Below are 18358 nucleotides of genomic sequence, written 5' to 3'. Positions count from 1 at the left end.
TTAGGTAAGAACATTGTTTTCATTTATCGATGAAACTTAGATTTTAATTAGGAATATTAGAATCGAAGTTTGATTGGTACAATTTATTCGTCACCTGGGAAAGGGGGAATAAAATAATTAAGTGTTCTTGGTCATTAAATAATAGGAATTCATGAATGTAAATTTAATTGGGAATAATTATCGTGGAAACTTGGTGAAATCATTTCTCTAGATATTTTCACTCATTGTTATTTCTCAATTCGGTGATTAGATTAATCCTTTGTTTTTAATTAATTCGTTCAAACAAACCAATCGGGTTATTGATTTTTCTAGATAAAGTCTTGACTATTTTAATTACAAGCATTGATATATATTTTTATACACACCCTCGTGGGATCGACACTTGCACTCAAAATTACATTTTACTATAACTTGACATCGTGCTCTTGCGAGCATTTAAGAAAAAACGCAACAAGTTTTTGGCACCGTTGCCGGGGAGTGTCAAATTTGAATTTATATCAGTATTGTTACCAATTAGTCTAGATTTTAATTTAGAGCTTTTATTTTTTATTTTATTTTATATTGATTGAGTTTTCATTTTTTCCTGCTTGACAGTGTATGCTAAGATCGCAAAATTCAGACTTGCTGATTTTTGACCCGGAGATCGAAAGAACTGTGAGAAAATTAAAAAAGCAAGAAGGTAAGAGATCCAAGCAATGGCTGAACACAGAGAAAATGACAGACACATCCCGCCAGAGGCTATACCTATCAGAGATCACTTCCGACCAGTGATCAACAATCATTACTCTGGTATTTCAAGAGGGACCATCAACGCAAATAATTTCGAGCTGAAGCCTGCTCTAATCAACACGGTTCAGCAAAACCAGTTTGCTGGGACTGCCACTTCTAATCCTCACGTTCATTTGAGGACCTTCTTGGAGATAACAGATATGGTAAAGATTAATAATGTTCCTGATGATATTATTAGACTGCGTTTGTTTCCGTTTTCTCTCAGGGATCAAGCTAGAGGATCGCTCCAATCGCTTCCCTTTGGAAGCATCACGACATGGCAGGAGCTGGCGACAAAATTTCTGGCAAAATAATTTCCCCCTGCAAAGTCTGCACAGTTGAAGATTGAGATTAGCATGTACAGGCAGACTGATTTTGAGCAATTGTATGAGGCATGGGAAAGATACAAGGAGTTGTTGAGAAAGTGCCCGAACCATGGCTTCGAAGACTGGGTGCAGATTGAATTATTCTACAACGGTCTAAATGGGGAAACAAGAGGAACAGTGGATGCTGCAGCTGGTGGCACGATCTTTACTAAATCTCCCGAGCAAGCCTATGACTTTCTTGAATAGATGACGATAAATAGCTACCAGTGGCCGTCTGAAAGGGCAGGAGTAAAAAAGACAGCCGGAGTGTATGCTGTGGACCCTATTACATCACTCACTACACATGTATCTGCACTGACCACACAACTCGCAGCTATGAACAAAGTGAGCACAGCAGAGACTGAGGGTCCATCGATTGTTGCTGAAGAACAAGCTCTTCCTGAAGAAGCTCAGTATATCAACAACCGAAATTTTGATGGATTCGGAGGATATCGAGGTAACCCTCCCCCTAATACTTATCATCCAGGATCGAGAAATCATGAAAATTTTTCTTATGCAAATAATTAAAATGTGTTGAATCCTCCACCGGGGTTCAATACATCAAAGGGGGAAGGAAAGCCTTCATTTGAAGATTTAGTGGGAATGTTTGTTGCTGAGTCGGGAAAGAGGATGGCAAGGACTGAGTCTCGTCTTGATAACATGGAGACTCACATGGGAAATATGGGTGCCACAATGAAATCTTTGGAAACTCAAATTGGACAGTTGGCTACTGCATTGAGAGATCATAATAGGGGTCAATTTCCTAGTAACACCGAAGTTAACCCAAAAGAGCAGTGCAAGGCAGTCACTTTGAGGAGTGGAAAGGAATTGGGGGTACAAATCCCTAAAGAGAGAGTGGAAAGTGAGAAGACAGTTGAAAAAGCTTAAACTGAGGGCCCCAAAGCTGAAGTTGAAGTTGAACCACCTCCAGTATTTAAGCCAACTCTTCCATACCAGCAGAGGTTCAAAAGAAAAATTTGGATGATCAGTTTGCAAAATTCCTAGAGATTTTTAAGAAGATACACATCAACATACCATTTGCTGATGCGTTAGAGCAAATGCCGAATTATGCAAAGTTTATTAAAGATGTGATGTCTAAGAAGAGGAAGCTGCAGGAATTTGAGACTGTAAACTGACAGAAGAATGTAGCGCCATACTGCAAAAGAAGCTACCACAGAAATTAAAAGATCCAGGGAGTTTTACTATTCCTTGCTTTATTGGTGGTTCTAAATGTATTAAAGCTTAATGTGATTTGGGAGCAAGTATTAATATGATGCCATTTTCTATCTACAGGGAACTGTAGCTTTGAGAAGTTAAACCAACTACGATCACCTTACAACTTGCAGACAGAAGTCTCACGTATCCACGTGGGATAGCCGAGGATGTACTGGTAAAAGTAGATAAATTTATTTTTCTTGCTGATTTTATGATTTTAGATATGGAGGAAGATCATGATGCTCCTTTAATCTTTGGGAGACCGTTTCTGGAAACAGGGAGGGCATTGATATATGTGCATAAGGGTGAACTCACCTTGAGAGTTGGTGGAGAAGCAGTCATTTTTAACATCTATCACGCCATGAAGGGATCGAATGAGGTAAGCACTTGTAAGAGTATTGATGTTATAGACTCATGTATGTCTCTTGAATGTGCAGGAACAAGGGATCCTTTGGAGAGCTGTTTGATAAGTGCTGCATGAACTTTTGATGAAGACAATGGGGAAGTGAATAGCAACTGATGGCTTTTGAAGCACTGGAGAAAGAAAGAAAAACGGATGCACCGCTTGAGGAATTGGAGGTACATGAGCAAACAAAGGTAATACCTCCTTCCCCTGATTTGAAGGAGCTGCCAAGTCACCTTTGCTATGCATTTTTAGGTGAAAAGTCGACGTATCCAGTAATCATCTCTTCCTCTCTTACTTGTACTGAAAAAGATAAATTATTGAGAGTATTGAGGAAATTTAAAACTGCTTTAGGATGGTCGATTTCTGATATTAGGGGAATTAGCCTTACTATATGCATGCATAAAATTTTGATGGAGGAGTCATATACTCCTTATGTGGATCATCAGATGAGATTGAATCCAGCAATGAAAGAGGTTGTGAAAAATGAGGTACTGAAATTACTGAATGCTGGTGTAATTTATGCTATTTTTGATAGTAGTTGGGTATCTCCTGTACAAGTTGTGGCTAAAAAGGGTGGAATAAATGTAGTTAGAAACGAAAATGATGAACTGATATCTACGCGTATTGTAACTGGTTGGCGAGTATGTACTGATTATAGAAAGTTGAACAATGCTACACGTAAAGATCATTTTCCACTGCCTTTTATTGATCAAATGCTTGATAGACTTGCTGGCTATTGTCATTATTGTTTTTTAGATGGTTATTCAGGTTATAACCAAATTGCTATAGCGCCAGAAGATCAGGAGAAGAATACTTTCACGTGTCCCTATGTCACGTTTGCGTTTAGGAGAATGCCGTTTGGGCTATGCAATGCACCTGCCACTTTCCAGAGGTGCATGATAGCCATATTTGCAGATATGGTGGAGGAAATAATGGAAGTCTTCATGGATGACTTTTCGGTATTTGGTTCGTCGTTTGATCATTGTTTACATAACATATCCCTTGTTTTGCAGAGATGTCAGGATAAGAACTTAGTTCTTAATTGGGAGAAGTGTCACTTTATGGTCCAAGAGGGTATTGTTTTTGGACATAATGTGTCTTCTAAGGGATTAGAAGTGGACCGAGCTAAAGTCGTTGCAATCGAAAAACTTCCCCCACCAAGGAACATCAAGGGAATAAGGAGCTTTCTAGGACATGCGTGGTTTTATCGTAGATTTATTAAGAATATCTCTAAGATCACTAAACCCCTCTGTAATTTGCTAGAGAAAGATTTTGATTTTATATTTGATGATAATTGTTTGCAGGCATTCGAGAAGATAAAAATGGCATTGGTAACTGCACCGATCATGATAGTGCCGGACCGGAAGGAGCCCTTTGAGCTAATGTGTGATACAAGTGATTATGCAGTGGGAGCTGTCTTAGGCCAAAGAAGAAAAAAGATATTTAGGGCGATTTACTACGCAAGTCGCACGATGGATGCTGCACAGCAAAATTACACTACTACCAAGAAGGAGATGCTTGCAGTAGTATTTGCATTCGACAAATTCAGACCTTATTTGATTGGCACAAAGATAATCGTTTTCACTGACCATGCAGCTATTCGCTACCTATTCGCCAAGAAGGATGCAAAACCACGCTTAATAAGGTGGATTTTGCTAATACAAGAATTTGACTTTGAGGTCAAGGATAAAAAGGGTACTGAGAATCAAGTAGCTGGCCACTTGTCGAGGCTTGAGCTGGAGGAGAAGAAAGAAGAGGGAGCTATACAAGAAACATTCGGAGATGAACAACTTTTTGAGGTAAATTCTGTACTTCCTTGGTTTGCTGATATTGCTAATTTTTTGTCTTGCGGAACCCTCCCCCCAGATTTGAGCTATCATCAGAAGAAGAAATTCGTCCATGGTATCAAGTTCTATTATTGGGATGATCCATTTGTGTATAAGTGGTGTGCTGACCAAGTGATTAAGAGTTGCGTGGAGGGTATCGAAGCACGTCAAATTCTAGAGAAGTGTCACGCTTCACCATATGGTGGACATTTTGGAACGTCACGAACATCAGCTAAGGTATTGCAATCTGGTTTTTATCGGCCTAGTTTGTTTAAAGATAACTATACCTTAGTAAAATCATGTGATAGATGCCAGAGGTTAGCAAACATCTCCAGGCGTCACGAATTACCACTGACAAATGTTTCGGAAGTGGAACTTTTTGACGTTTGGGGCATTGATTTCATGGGACCATTTCCCCCTTCTTTTTGTCATTCTTATATTTTATTAGCTGTTGATTATGTTTCGAAATGGGTGGAAGCGATCGCCACCAATACTAATGATGCTCGTGTTGTAGCTAAATTCGTGCATAAGAACATCTTCACCAGGTTTGGAACACCGAGAGCCATCATAAGTGACGAAGGTACGCATTTTTGTAATAGAATTTTCAACTCACTTTTGGCAAAATACAGTGTGAAGCACAAGGTGGCATTAGCATATCATCCTCAGTCAAATGGACAAGCTGAAATATCAAACCGGGAGATTAAACAAATACTGGAGAAGACTGTCAACACAAATCGGAAGGATTGGGCCATTAAGTTAGATGATGCATTGTGGGCCTATCGGACTGCGTTCAAGACATCTATTGGGATGTCTCCCTATAGGCTGGTTTTTGGTAAAGCATGTCATTTGCCGTTGGAGTTGGAGCATAGAGCATTTTGGGATGTGAAGAAATTAAACTTTGACTTGCAAGCTTCGGGAGATTTTAGAAAACTGCAGTTGAGTGAGATGGATGAATTCCAAAATGATGCAACTTAAAATCTTAATGCATGAACTTTTAAAAATATAATGAAATAAATCCTATCATGAAATAATTATGCATAAAATGTATAAAAATAATTAAACACATAATTAAATAAATCCTAGGTTGCATGAACTCAGGTTACGTGAATTAAATTCCTGGACCTTACAACTCTCCCCCTTAAATAAAATTTTGTCCTTGAAATTTAGAACGTACCAAATAACTCCGGGTAGTGACTCCTCATCTTGGTCTCAGTCTCCCAAGTAGCCTCTTCCTCGGAATGATTCAGCGACCTAACCTTGACCATCTGGATAACCTTGTCCTGGAGCCTCTTCTCTTGTATGTCCAGTATTTGGGTGGGTTTCTCCTCGAATAACAGGTGCGATGTCAGCAGAAGTGGCTCATAGTTCAGCACATGTGAAGGATTCAATATGTACTTCCGCAGCATGGAGACGTGGAACTCCACACGTTATGAACTCCATCCAGATTCGGCGGTAATGCAACTCTGTATGCAAGTGTTCCAACTATTTCGAGAATCTCGAATGGTCTGATGAATCAAGGGCTGACTTGCCCTTCTTCCCGAACCTCATCACACCTTTCATCAATGCGACCTTCACGAAAACATTATCCCATACTGTGAACTCAAGATCTCGCCGCCTCTGATCTGCATAACTTTTCTGGCGGCTCTGTGCAGTCCTCATCCTGCCCCAAATCCTAGCCGCTAACTCTGCTGTCTATCTAACAATATCCGAACCCAACTCTGCTCGCTCTCCTACCTCATCCCAAAACACTGGCGACCTACACTTACTCCCGCACAGTGCCTCGTATGGAGCCATACCTAATGATGTCTGATAACTGTTGTTATATGAGAACTCCACAAGAGGTAACTTTGGCTCCCAGCTGCCCTGGAAGTCGATAATGCAAGATCGGAGTAGGTCTTCCAGAATCTGGATCACCCTCTCTGACTGTCCGTCTGTCTGAGGATGAAAAGCTGTACTAAACAACAACTTAGTACCTAGAGCCTGATAGAGACTCTTCTAGAATGCAGACGTGAACCTCGGATCTCTGTCTGACATGATGGACACTGGAATCTCATGCAGTCTGACTATCTCTCTTATCTACAGCTTTGCGTACTGAGTCATGGTGAATGTTTTCCTGATTGGTAAGAAATGAGCTGATTTAGTGAGACGATCAACAATCAACCAAATGACATTAAATCCTCCAGTAGTCCTCGGAAGCCCTGTCACAAAATCCATGGTGATATTCTCTCATTTCCACTCGGGAATAGGGAGTAGTCTCAGCTTCCCTGCAGGCCTCTGATTCTCTGCCTTGACCTGCTGACAAGTAAAACACTCGGAGACGAACGCAGAATATCTAGCTTCATGCCCGGCCACCAATACAGAGTCTGTAGATCCTTATACATCTTCGTACTCCCTAAGTAGATGGAGTACGGGGTGCTGTGGGCCTCGCTCAGGATATCTGCTCTAAAGGAAACAGTGTCAAGAACCCATAGATGGTCCCTATATCGGACTATGTCGTCCACAACTGTATATAGTCTCTAGCCCTTAGCCTCGTCCCTCTGTCTCCACTTCTGTAACTGCTCGTCAGAAGTCTGCTCTGCTCGAATTCTGTCTCTCAGAGTCGAATGTAATGTCAGACTAGCAAGATTCGGGGCCTCTATCCTCGCATAAACTGCAAGCTCAAATCTTTGAATCTCAACCTGTAGCGGTCTCTACACTGACAAATGAGCAATCACTGCGTGTTTCCTGCTAAAATCGTCTGCAACCACATTAGCCTTACCCGGATGGTAGTGAATGTCGCAATCATAATCCTTCACCAGCTCAAGCCACCTCCTCTGTCGCATATTCAGATCTTTCTGTCTGAAAAATACTTCAAGCTCTTGTGATCAGTAAAAATCCTGCACTTCTCCCCATACAAATAGTGTCTCCAGATCTTCGGAGCAAATACCACTGCTGTTAGCTCGAGGTCATGAGTCGGATAATTCTTCTGATGGACCTTCAATTGTCTGGACGTGTAGGCTATCACTCTGTCTTGCTGCATCAGAACCGTGCCCAAACCAAGCTTCGATGCATCTGTATAAACCACAAACTTTCCCTGCCATGATGGCATAGCTATAACTGGTGTAGTGGTCAATGCTAGCTTTAGTCTATCAAAGCTCTCCTGACACTCAGGTCCCAGATAAACTTGGCATTATTCTTCGTCAATGCGGTCATAGGCACCACAATAGAAGAGAAGCCCTGAATGAACTTTATGTAGTAACCTGCTAATCCCAGGGAACTACGGATATCTGTCACGCTCTTGGGCAATGGCCAATCTATGACTGCCTCAACCTTACTAGGATCGACCTCTATACCACTCTGAGATACAATGTGGCCCAAGAATTCCACTATGTCCGGCCAAAACTAACACTTATTGAACTTGGCATACAACCGTCTATCCTGTAGAGTCTACAGTACTGTCCTCAGGTGATGATTTTGCTCCTCCTTGCTCTTCGAATAGATCAGGATATCGTCAATGAGAACTATGACAAACTAATCCAAGTATGGCTGAAACACGCGATTCTTGAGATTCATTAAGATCCCTGGCACGTTCGTCAGACAGAAAGGCATCACCATAAACTCGTAGTGCCCGTAACGCGTCTGGAAAGCTGTCCTGTGCACGTTATAATCTCTCACTTTCAGCTAGTGGTAACCGGATCGAAGATCTATCTTTGAGAACACAAATTCTCCCTGAAGCTGATCAAACAAGTCAACGATTCTCGGCAACGGATACTTATTTTTGATTGTGACCCTGTTCAGCTCTCGGTAGTCAATTCACAATAACATGATGCCATCCTTCTTCTTGACAAACAGAACTGGTGCACCTCATGGAGAAAAACTAGGGCGAATGAATCCAATATTTAGCAAATCATGTATCTGATCCTTCAGTTCTTTCATCTCGGTAGGTGCTAGATGGTAGGGTGCTTTAGATATCGGCATTGTGCCAGGCATAAGCTCAACCGAAAAGTCCACCTCTCTGTCTGGTGGGATACATGAAACATCGTTAGGGAAAACACTGGAGAACTCTCTGGCCACATCAATGTCCTCTAGCTTTTGCTTGACTGGCTCAGACACTGACACGATGCTGGCCAAAAACGCCTGACAGCCTCTCCTCATAAGCTTCCTCGCACACAAGCAGGAAATGACGTGCATCATCTACTGATGTCTAGCTGCATCGAAAACAAACGGCTTCCCACTGGCCGGTCTGACCGTCCCTGACCTCTGTCGGAAATCTATGACTGCACCATGAGAAGATAGCCAGTCCATATCCAAGATGATATCGAACTCCGGTAAGGGTAGTACTATTAAATCTGCGTGCACCGTATACTTCTGTAACCAATGCTCCAATCTCTTCATTATCTAGAAAGTGAACATCTTATCCTCGGATGGGATCGATACTTCGAACCCTGAATCCATCGCTACTGGTATGATTCCTAGTCGCTTGATGAAAGATTCAGATATAAACGAATGTGTAGCCCCTGAATATAGCAGTGCATGCATGGCTACACCTACAATATATATCTTCCCTGCGACAAAACATACCATCAAATCTAATAGTGTTGAACTTAAGGAATTTCTTATCGGCAATTAACCCAAAATCCTCGAAAAATCAAGTAATAACCCTAGCATCGTTCCAAAAAAAATTCGAAATTAAATCAAAAATTGCAAATTAGCCCCTTTAAAGTTCAAAAATTGCACTTTGGTCCTCCAACTTTTCAAAAATTGCAACATGACCCCGATAAAAATTTTGAAATTGCAAGACGACCCTTCCCCATTTTAGAATTCTAATACCAAAATTCTCGATTTAACAATTAGGTCTTCAAATTATCGGTTATTACAATTGGGTCCTAAAATTTCTTAAATCAAACAATTAAATTCTTAATCCCAACTAGGTAGAGCATGCGTCCTAAATCCTTCTAAGTTATCAATCCCATAAATTTAATTCTCATGCATTCATAAATCCATGCAATCATGCGATAAAGTAAAATCTAAAATGCAAGGGTTACCAGTAATCAATGTCGAGTCTGGCTCTGCCTCGGCCTCCTCGGCATGCATTACATAAGCTCGGCCAGTAGGGGGCCAGTGTTCTTAGGGCAGTCCGCCTCTTTGTGACCTTCCTGCCCGCAAATGAAGCATCTTTAGGTACCCCACAAACACTTGCCGACATCGAACTTATTGCAGTGTGGGCATGGCTGCCTGTCAGCTGGCTTAAGCACCCCTGGCGCTTGAGGAGGTCTCTGCTGCTGAGGCCTCCTAAAATGACTTTGGGTTTATGCTGTCTTGATGGCCCTGATAACTGTTTCTTCTGAAACTGGGAGCTGGACTGAGTCTGATGCCGCTTCCTCTGCATCTCAAAGTCTATGTCCCGCAGAGCCTCCTCCGACTGAAAAGCGTAGGCGGTGGCCTCATCATAACCTGCCGGCCGCATCAACATGAGATCCCGGCGAAGAGTGGGTCTCAGTCCATCTAAGAAATGCCTCAGCTTCTGGGCGGCATCTCTCGCAATCATGGGCACAAAATGGCAGCCCCTGTCGAACTTGCGGATAAACTCCGCCACAGATGTGTCCCCCTGGCAGAGACTCATAAACTCCCTTGTCAGACGGCCCCTGAAGTCAACTGGATAAGACTTCCCATAGAACAACTCCTTAAACCCGTCCCAGGTGAGGGTAGACAAGTCCACTGCATGAGCGGCTCCCTCCCACCAAAGGGATGCATCATCTCTCAGCACGTAAATGGAGCACCTGGCTCGATCGCCATCTGTATTGCCCGAGATTTTATTCTGTTAATTTGAAATTATTAATTGATGAATTAATGTTATTATAGAAAACCACTCCAAGACAAGAATTGATAAAGCATGAGTATCGTATTTTTGGAATACAGTAGGTATCGCGCACATGCGCCTCGACGAGGCGCGCATATGTGCGAGTAGCAAGTGCCGAGGCAGAAGACCACGCGCATATGCGCGAGACTAGGCGCGCATAGGCGCATATGCGCGAGCATGTGAAGAGAAGAAGTCCCGAGACATTAGGTCCGTTGAAGTGTTATGCGACGAGACAGTAGGTCTCGCGCATATGCGCCGATGATGGTCGCGCATATGCGCGAGACGTGCAGTACAAAGATTGAGCCACTTGGCGTTGCCATGCATATAATACGTAAACAAATCCTTTATTCCATCAGAATCCTGCAGAGCAAGAATTGAAATTGCCATAGTTGCTCCTCAAGTTCCTTGGATGTAGACTTGTGATTTTGTAAGATCCAACCGTCAGAATTTCAATCTGAGTTTAGTACTGTGTTCCTCTCGTCAAAGGCTTCAAAAGGACGTAAGTTTTGTTATGTTCTTGTATGATTCAAAAACTTGATATCGAAGGAATCATGATATGATTGTTATTATGTGTTCGTGAGATTGTGGTAATCGTATAATCGAAATCGGATTGAAGAACGGATATTGTATGAAATTGTTATCATTTTCAGATTTGAATTGATTGAGAATATATAGATTTGGTATTGAAATTGTGTTTATTGATTGATTATGAATTGTGATTTGTATCTGTTGATATTGTATTGCTGGGTATATCGAGATTGTGATGTTATGCCGTCAAAACAAAATTAGATTGCGTTCTGATCATATCCAGTATTGCTTTGAATAGAATGGTGATATTGTATATTCGAATGTCATTGCCAGATTGAGTATTGACAGCTTCGAATTCAAGACTTCGACTTCGTCAGATCGACAAAAGAAAGGTATAAATCAATGTTAAACCCGGAAGATACGACTCGAGTAAGAGATATTTTGAGTTTCCCAAAACCACATACTTTATTGTAATTGCTTTGATGTTTGCAATTCATGAGATTGATATGCTTACTCTATTGATTTATAGCAAAGCATGTATTGAGTCTTTGGCAGATGTGCCATGTCTTTGGCAGAGGTGCCAAGTCACTGGACCTTTTGTTTATGTCGATGGCGCTTAGGAGTAGATCGACTTCTATTGCAGAGATTCGATATAGAAGACCAAAGTCTGGGAATAAGAACGTACGACCATCTAGCTGGGAAGAGTAGGTAGGAGACTGTTGCGTTCTTATTCGAACCGGGATCCCTAGATAAGAGTCGAGTCTGAAATTAAGAGTCAAAGAGTTTGATTTACAGTTTTATATCGATTCATGTTTTCAGATTATGATACATGCTATTGACAACTATTCTATGCTTTTATATATGTTTGTATGAAATGCATGTATATGTTGTTTATACTGGGAATATATTTCTCATCGTAATTATCCGGCTGTTGTGTTTGTATGTGTGCATGACAACAGGTGGAACATGATCATGGTCGAGAAGAGGATGAGAAATTGAGTTTAGAGTGGAGATTCGGACCCAGAAGTAGAGTTGAATTTCATCACTTGATATGTAGTCGATGAACAGTAGTTCGTTATGATTTTCATTTGTACAAGACTTGTACTTTGATCTGGTTGTAGATATTAAACTTTATCGTGTATTTGAATGAGATTGTACCTAATTTGTTGTAGAACTTTGTATACTTGTTAATAAGGTATCCAACATTAAAAAAAAAATTTATGACCCAGTTTATTTAATTGTTCCCAATTAATCCTATAATGATTAAGAAGATGAGTTAGCGTCTGGGTCCCCACACCATCTCTCACCTTAAGGTACTCGAAATGCAGCTCCAGTGAACGAATCCATCCCTCGGTTAGGAATGGATACGTAGTACCCCCGAACTCCTTCGGGTTAAGTCTCCTGAACTTCTCAAAAACGTTTACCTGAGGCCTAGAAGCCTGCTGTACCTGCTCCAGTAGCCTAGTCATACCCTCCAGAACTCGGGTGGCTGCATCCAAAGGCGGTGGTGGTGGTGGTCCTCTACCACCTCCAGGTATCTCATCCTGTCTGTCAACACTGGGGTCACGTCTGGGAGGCATATCTGAATACAGTCTAATTTATAAACATAACACATCATGCAATTAATCTAGCTCTTCAAAATTAAGAGTCTTTAATTCATAAAAGCAGTTAAACATGCACTGGAAATCCTCGTAAATCATACATCATGAAGACATGCAGGTAATAACAGTAAATCATTTAAAACATTTAAAACATAAAAGCTTACAGACTTGAGGTTGGAAGATGAGCTGCAGAAGCTGGCGGCGGCACAACCATATAAGGACCCTTGCTCTGATACCAACTGAAACATCTATTATTTTAAAATGTGGAAATATTTTTTTAAAGCTCACATCTTGAAAATAAGCATTTGAATATCTTGCAAGCATGCAGTCCTACCAAAAATACCATTTAAAATTAATCATAAGTATCTGCCATAAAATTATAGCGGAAACATAAACAAAAAAATCTTAACATCCGTCAGTGAAATAAAACAGTGTATATAAAATACTCAAATCCTCTCAACTTTTAAAATCATAAATATGCGGAAAACATGAGGTCCTCGGGTCGTGTCGTCCCACCAGGTCTGCCTACTCAGAGTTCAGCACCTCCAATCCCCTCAATATTGTAAATGAGGTTAATGAATAAATTAATGTGATATTTAAACTAATAAATTTTTGAACTAAATCTTAATTTTGTATGCTTCTTTAATATTTTTTTTAGATTTGTTCGTTCGAAGATGATATGACCGCACATTTAAAAACAACCAAGCCAATCATGCAAAATGAAGCTATGAGTGACCCTACTTTGAAAAGGTCTCTCGTTGATCAATTCTCTTTTCCAGCTCCAGATAAGAAAATGAAAGTTGTAAACAAGCAGGAGAACGATTGAAATGTTTTTCATATTTTGCTTAGGCTGATGTTAATTTTCTGCATAGTTTCATTGGAATGGTGAACTTATTTTAGTTTTTTGAATTCTAATTTGGTTTTGACGGTTCTATAACCAGCTAAAGGCATAAATGTCTTTTACATCAATTCGAAAAATATGAATAACAACATAATAAAATGTTAAACCTTATGGAACTTCATGTTTGCACATGCATGTACTAAAATAGCAAGACTTTATGCAAAAATATGCATGACTAAATAAGAAGTTACCGACCTAAACCATTTCACTTTGTCGTTGAACAGCTGCTGTTAATTTATTTATCTTATTTATAAATAAATTATTTTTTTGCGGAGAAGAAAAAAATAGTATGAAAAAGAATTATTTCAAGAATTATAATATGTTTTAAAACTTGTAAATTTAAAATTCAAAAGGATAATTGAAATTCTAGCCTTTATTGCATCGATAGCATAAAAAAAGATTTCCAAACACAATTTTTTAGCCACTAATTCCATAAAATGAATAATTTGAAAGTTTAGCCCATGCAGTAAACAATATTAAATATATTTTCATGGGCCATTGCTAAAAGAATATTCTGGACAGTACAACATTGCAAACTACATATTTATATATAATCGATACCATTACTAATTTGAAAACAATTCAGATAATTTAAAATTTTGTTATCTTTTGTTCACTGCAACTTTATTACTACCCGATTAAATTATTTTATTATTGCTGATTGTATTAAATTACAAAAAATAGTAATACACTATATATTAATTTATTCAAAAAAATAGTGCTAAATATTTTATATTTTTTCGAACAATAATAATTATTTTTGTTGGGTTTCGAAATGCTAACAATCTTGATTTGATGATAACAAAATTTGTTATTGTATTTCTAACATATTTACTCAAGTGTGTAGTAGCTTGTTCGAGTTGGAAGTTTTGGATGCAGAAATCCGAAATCAGCAAGGGTGAATTCAGTCCGTTGAATTCAGCAAAGCTGGATTCAGCAGACCTTAAATCACCAGCGCCTAATTCAGCACCGAAGATTCAGCAGACATATCCATTACAACAGAAATCAGCAGAACAATTCAGAATTATGAATTCAGCAGACTGATTCAACATACTACAACACAGAATTCAGTAGCAGTCAAATTCAATAAATAGACAGCAATACAACTGTGACGTCTACTCGTTTTAAAAAGTGCAGAAATATTTTTTTTATATAAAGCTCGCATTTTCGAAATAACATTTAAAATAAATCGTAATAATTTGACAGTAAAAATAACAAAATTCACCCATAATCATACGAAAACATAAACTAATAAAAATCTTAAAATCATCAACGTATGAAAATATTCATCTTCTCTCAATCTCATAAATCGTAATGCGGAAAACATGTGGTCCTCGGGTCGTGTCTCTGCACCAGGTCTGCCTACTCAGAGTTCGGCACCTCCAGTCTCCTCAACATTAAGCTCACCTGCATCACACACGCCTAGTGAGTCTAAAGACTCAATACGCCTGTACCAGGAATAACAAGTACATATACATAGCACACAGCAGTGAAAAATATCATACTCAACATAACTTTCATTAACTTAAAAATATGAACATAAACTGTCGTGTAAAATCATGACGTGTCAAAACATGTCATCTCATGTCATCATCCATCATTCATCGTTTATCATTTATCGTTCATCATTCATTCTTTATTGTTCATCATCTATCATTCATCCTTTATCGTTCATCATTTATCATTTTTGAATTCAGTTCATTAGAGGTGACTATCGTACATCATCATTTATGATGGATCCATCATACATAGAACCGCGGTAACCGGCGGCTGTCGGACATCAGTGACAGGATCACCCATCCACTATGCCTAGGCCTCATCATCAGCATTTACATATACGTCATAAGCATTTACATATAATTCGATAGCCACAACTAATTTCGGTCATTCAAAACATCGTCATTTTCATCACTTATAAAACTCATGTATAAATGCAATTTCCTTTAAATTCAAGCATGCAACATATATTTTTATAAAACTTAAAAATCGTGAATCATGATGCGTGAAAATTTAAAATATCATGAATTTGTACTTAGGGCGCTGCCTTGACCAAAATCTCACCTCGGGTGCAAAATGACCATTTTGCCCTTCGAACCCAAAAATTATCGTTTAACTCCTGAACCTCTAATTTCACGTTTTTGACATTTTTTTATTTCCCTTGACTTTAACATGTCCCAAATAATTATTTAAACCTACATGAATTTTTCCCATATTTTTATTTGGTTTAAATCAATGACTTTTAAATTAATCTTTAATTATAACATATTAATGCGTTTTAATCCCGAATTAAACCAAACCTTAGCATAAAATTCCCAAATTAAAAAATTAGACTTCTAATAATTATTTGAGCTTAAATATATTTTTCCATAATTTTATTAAGCTTAAATCTAGGCATTTCAATTAATTTTTTAATTAATGTTTCGTGCGGCGATTAAATCACGGATAAAACCAAAACTCATTATTTTGATCCGAAACTTACCAAACTCCTTAAAACATCCCAAAACATATTTATAATCATTCCTAGACGTAAACTCGTGCTCATTTCATTACTTAACTGAATTGTTCTAAAACTTGGGCCGGTGTCCCGGTTTTAATCCGAATCGACTCGAAACTTAACCGAATTATTCCCAACTTTTTACCATGCTTTACCAACATCTAAAAGGTCCTAAAAACCTCAAAATCTGACCCTTAGTCACTCGCACAATAGGCCAGCAAGTGCTAATCCGAAAACCCAAGCCACCAACTTTCCTTATTTCGACTCTCGCCTAAATCTGATGGGAACAGCTACTACTCATCCTTCCCTAGACCACCCTAGGGCCCTCTGAACCCCAAGAACATAAGCTCATGGCCCCATGCAACTTATACAACAGAAACGAGCGCTAGAACCCGAAACCACTACACCCGAGCTCCCATCTTCAAGCCTGCGGTCTGCTAAGCCTGAGGTTCTAGCACGCTTCGAGCCCTTCCAAGACTTCTCTCAGACCTACCAGAGTCTGGTCTAAGACTCAGCTAGGTCCCTGCGTGGCTAGCTAATCCTTGTACTCAACTTATCCCAAAAACCGAGTCAAAACTAGACACCCCTCTCGATCTACACCAAGCTTCAACCCAAAGCCGGCTCCAGCCCTATTTCCCTCGAACATGACATGTCGCAGCCCCCTTAACAAGCGCAGCCAACAGCCCCTTGCACAACCACTTGAAGAAACATGATTAGAGAATAAAAAGGGTGCATGTTTTTAAGCAAAACCAAACCCATTTCTATGTAACAAGCTGGATCGAGAATTCCACCCATAAATAAACACACATCAACAAATATACAGCGTAAATGATGCAGAAAAAAAAGTACTTAGTGTGCCTTGATGATGTAAGAACGTGAGGAGGAAGAAGAGAGGAGCGCCAGATAGCCTTGGATGCAAGAACAAACCAAAAACCGTGGCTTTAAATTGGTGTCTCCCTTTAATTTTCTGAAACCAAGGGTCCTAAATCTGAATGGAGTGTCGGTTGTTGTACATAATAGATGTAGGGTAGCTCTAGTATAATAATTATATGATTAATTAGTAGATAATGGACCCTAATTGTTTAATTAAAAGTTTTAAAAAATATTTAAGCCCAATAAGCTTAAAAATAGACCCATTAAATCCAAACACACTCCCGAAAAATATTTCGTGTTGGAAAGTTTTTGAAAATATTAGCCGAACCCTCAAAAAGTCCCCCGATTCGCTAAAATTTGCGTACCGGTTAAAATAATATCATGCGAGTAAAATATCCCAAAAATTCCATTTTTGAAAAATACACTTAAAAACACCTTATATTAATTAATAAAAATAAATCATGTAATTAAAATAATTTCCTGGAAATTCTCCGGTCTCCGTTTCTCGTTCGAGCACGAAATGAAACTTAAAAATCTTTACTGCATGAACCTTTAAAATTTCATGAATTAAATCCTACCATTAAATAGATATGCATAAAATGCATAAAAATAATTAAACACAAATTAATAAAATAAACATGTATTTTATGCTTTAAAAGAATTTAATAAAATACCAAAGAAATTTAATAATTTGCATGCATGTGGTACACGTGGACTTTCCGATTTTCGGGACATTACAACAACCATATCAGAAACATGGATACTGAAATCAATAGTCCTGAAATCATTAGTGTTGAAAAGCAGTAGACGCTGAAATACAGCATAGCCCAAACGTTATACTAGTAGCTGCTGCAATTAGTAGACAACCAATAGTAGCTGCATCCAGTAGAGACGAAAATCAGCAGAAGCTGAGGAAAGTTTCTAGAAGCGCGAATGTGACTGTTTCAATGTCAGAAATAGTACAAAAACCTTACTAACGATCATATTATTATATTTAATGTCTATATAATTCTTGGATGATATAAATACAATTACTTGAAGATCAAATACAAGCTTTGATGTGATTGAAAGCATGGGCATATTATACAAGAAAAACTAGTTGAAATGAGAATAAACCCAAGTATGATGATAAATTTGAGATATATATACATTGTAAAGTATTAAATCCTCACACACAATCACTCACACATATACGTGAGAGTTAAACTTCAAATTTTATTTGAGTGATAGTCTTCACAAAGACATTAAATGTTGTGTTTACAGTCTTGGGATGAGAGACAATAAAATTATGTGAATTGTGAGGTTGCGACCTATAATCGAGTATGTTGGGAGTTTCAATTAAGCAAAATATAAATCATAAGTTAAAAGAATTTTGTACAAGAGTTGTATAAATCAAAGTCTTCAAATGATACTTTCTTAGATGGAAGAAGTGGTGACATAGGATGTGGGGACCCGGACGCTAATTCATTCCTTAATCGTCTTTAGGAATAATTCAAACATTTATAATAAACAGGGTCTAAATTTTTTTTAAAATACAAAGCG

General features: G+C 38.8%; 2 protein-coding genes across 2 annotated transcripts; one reads left to right on the top strand and one right to left on the bottom strand.

Moving 5' to 3' along the window:
* Window positions 1–695: 695 nt before the first annotated feature.
* Window positions 696–1340, top strand: LOC142530562 (uncharacterized). Its single transcript, XM_075636393.1, has 2 exons — window positions 696–1058; window positions 1107–1340. The coding sequence occupies exons 1-2, from the start codon at window positions 696–698 to the stop codon at window positions 1338–1340; spliced, it is 597 nt and encodes a 198-aa protein (XP_075492508.1).
* Window positions 1341–7700: 6360 nt separating this feature from the next.
* LOC142530561 (uncharacterized) lies at window positions 7701–12527 on the bottom strand. The gene is made up of 4 exons (XM_075636392.1): window positions 12255–12527; window positions 9712–10377; window positions 8092–8211; window positions 7701–7916 (listed from the first exon to the last, which is right to left on the bottom strand). Exons 1-4 carry the CDS (start codon window positions 12525–12527, stop codon window positions 7701–7703), a joined length of 1275 nt encoding a protein of 424 aa, XP_075492507.1.
* Window positions 12528–18358: the final 5831 nt, after the last annotated feature.

The sequence above is a fragment of the Primulina tabacum genome, chromosome 17 (genome assembly GCF_025594145.1).
Source record: "Primulina tabacum isolate GXHZ01 chromosome 17, ASM2559414v2, whole genome shotgun sequence".
NCBI lineage: Eukaryota > Viridiplantae > Streptophyta > Magnoliopsida > Lamiales > Gesneriaceae > Primulina > Primulina tabacum.
The sequence above is the reverse complement of the archived record's forward strand: the minus strand, read 5'-3'. Positions and strand labels throughout refer to the sequence as shown.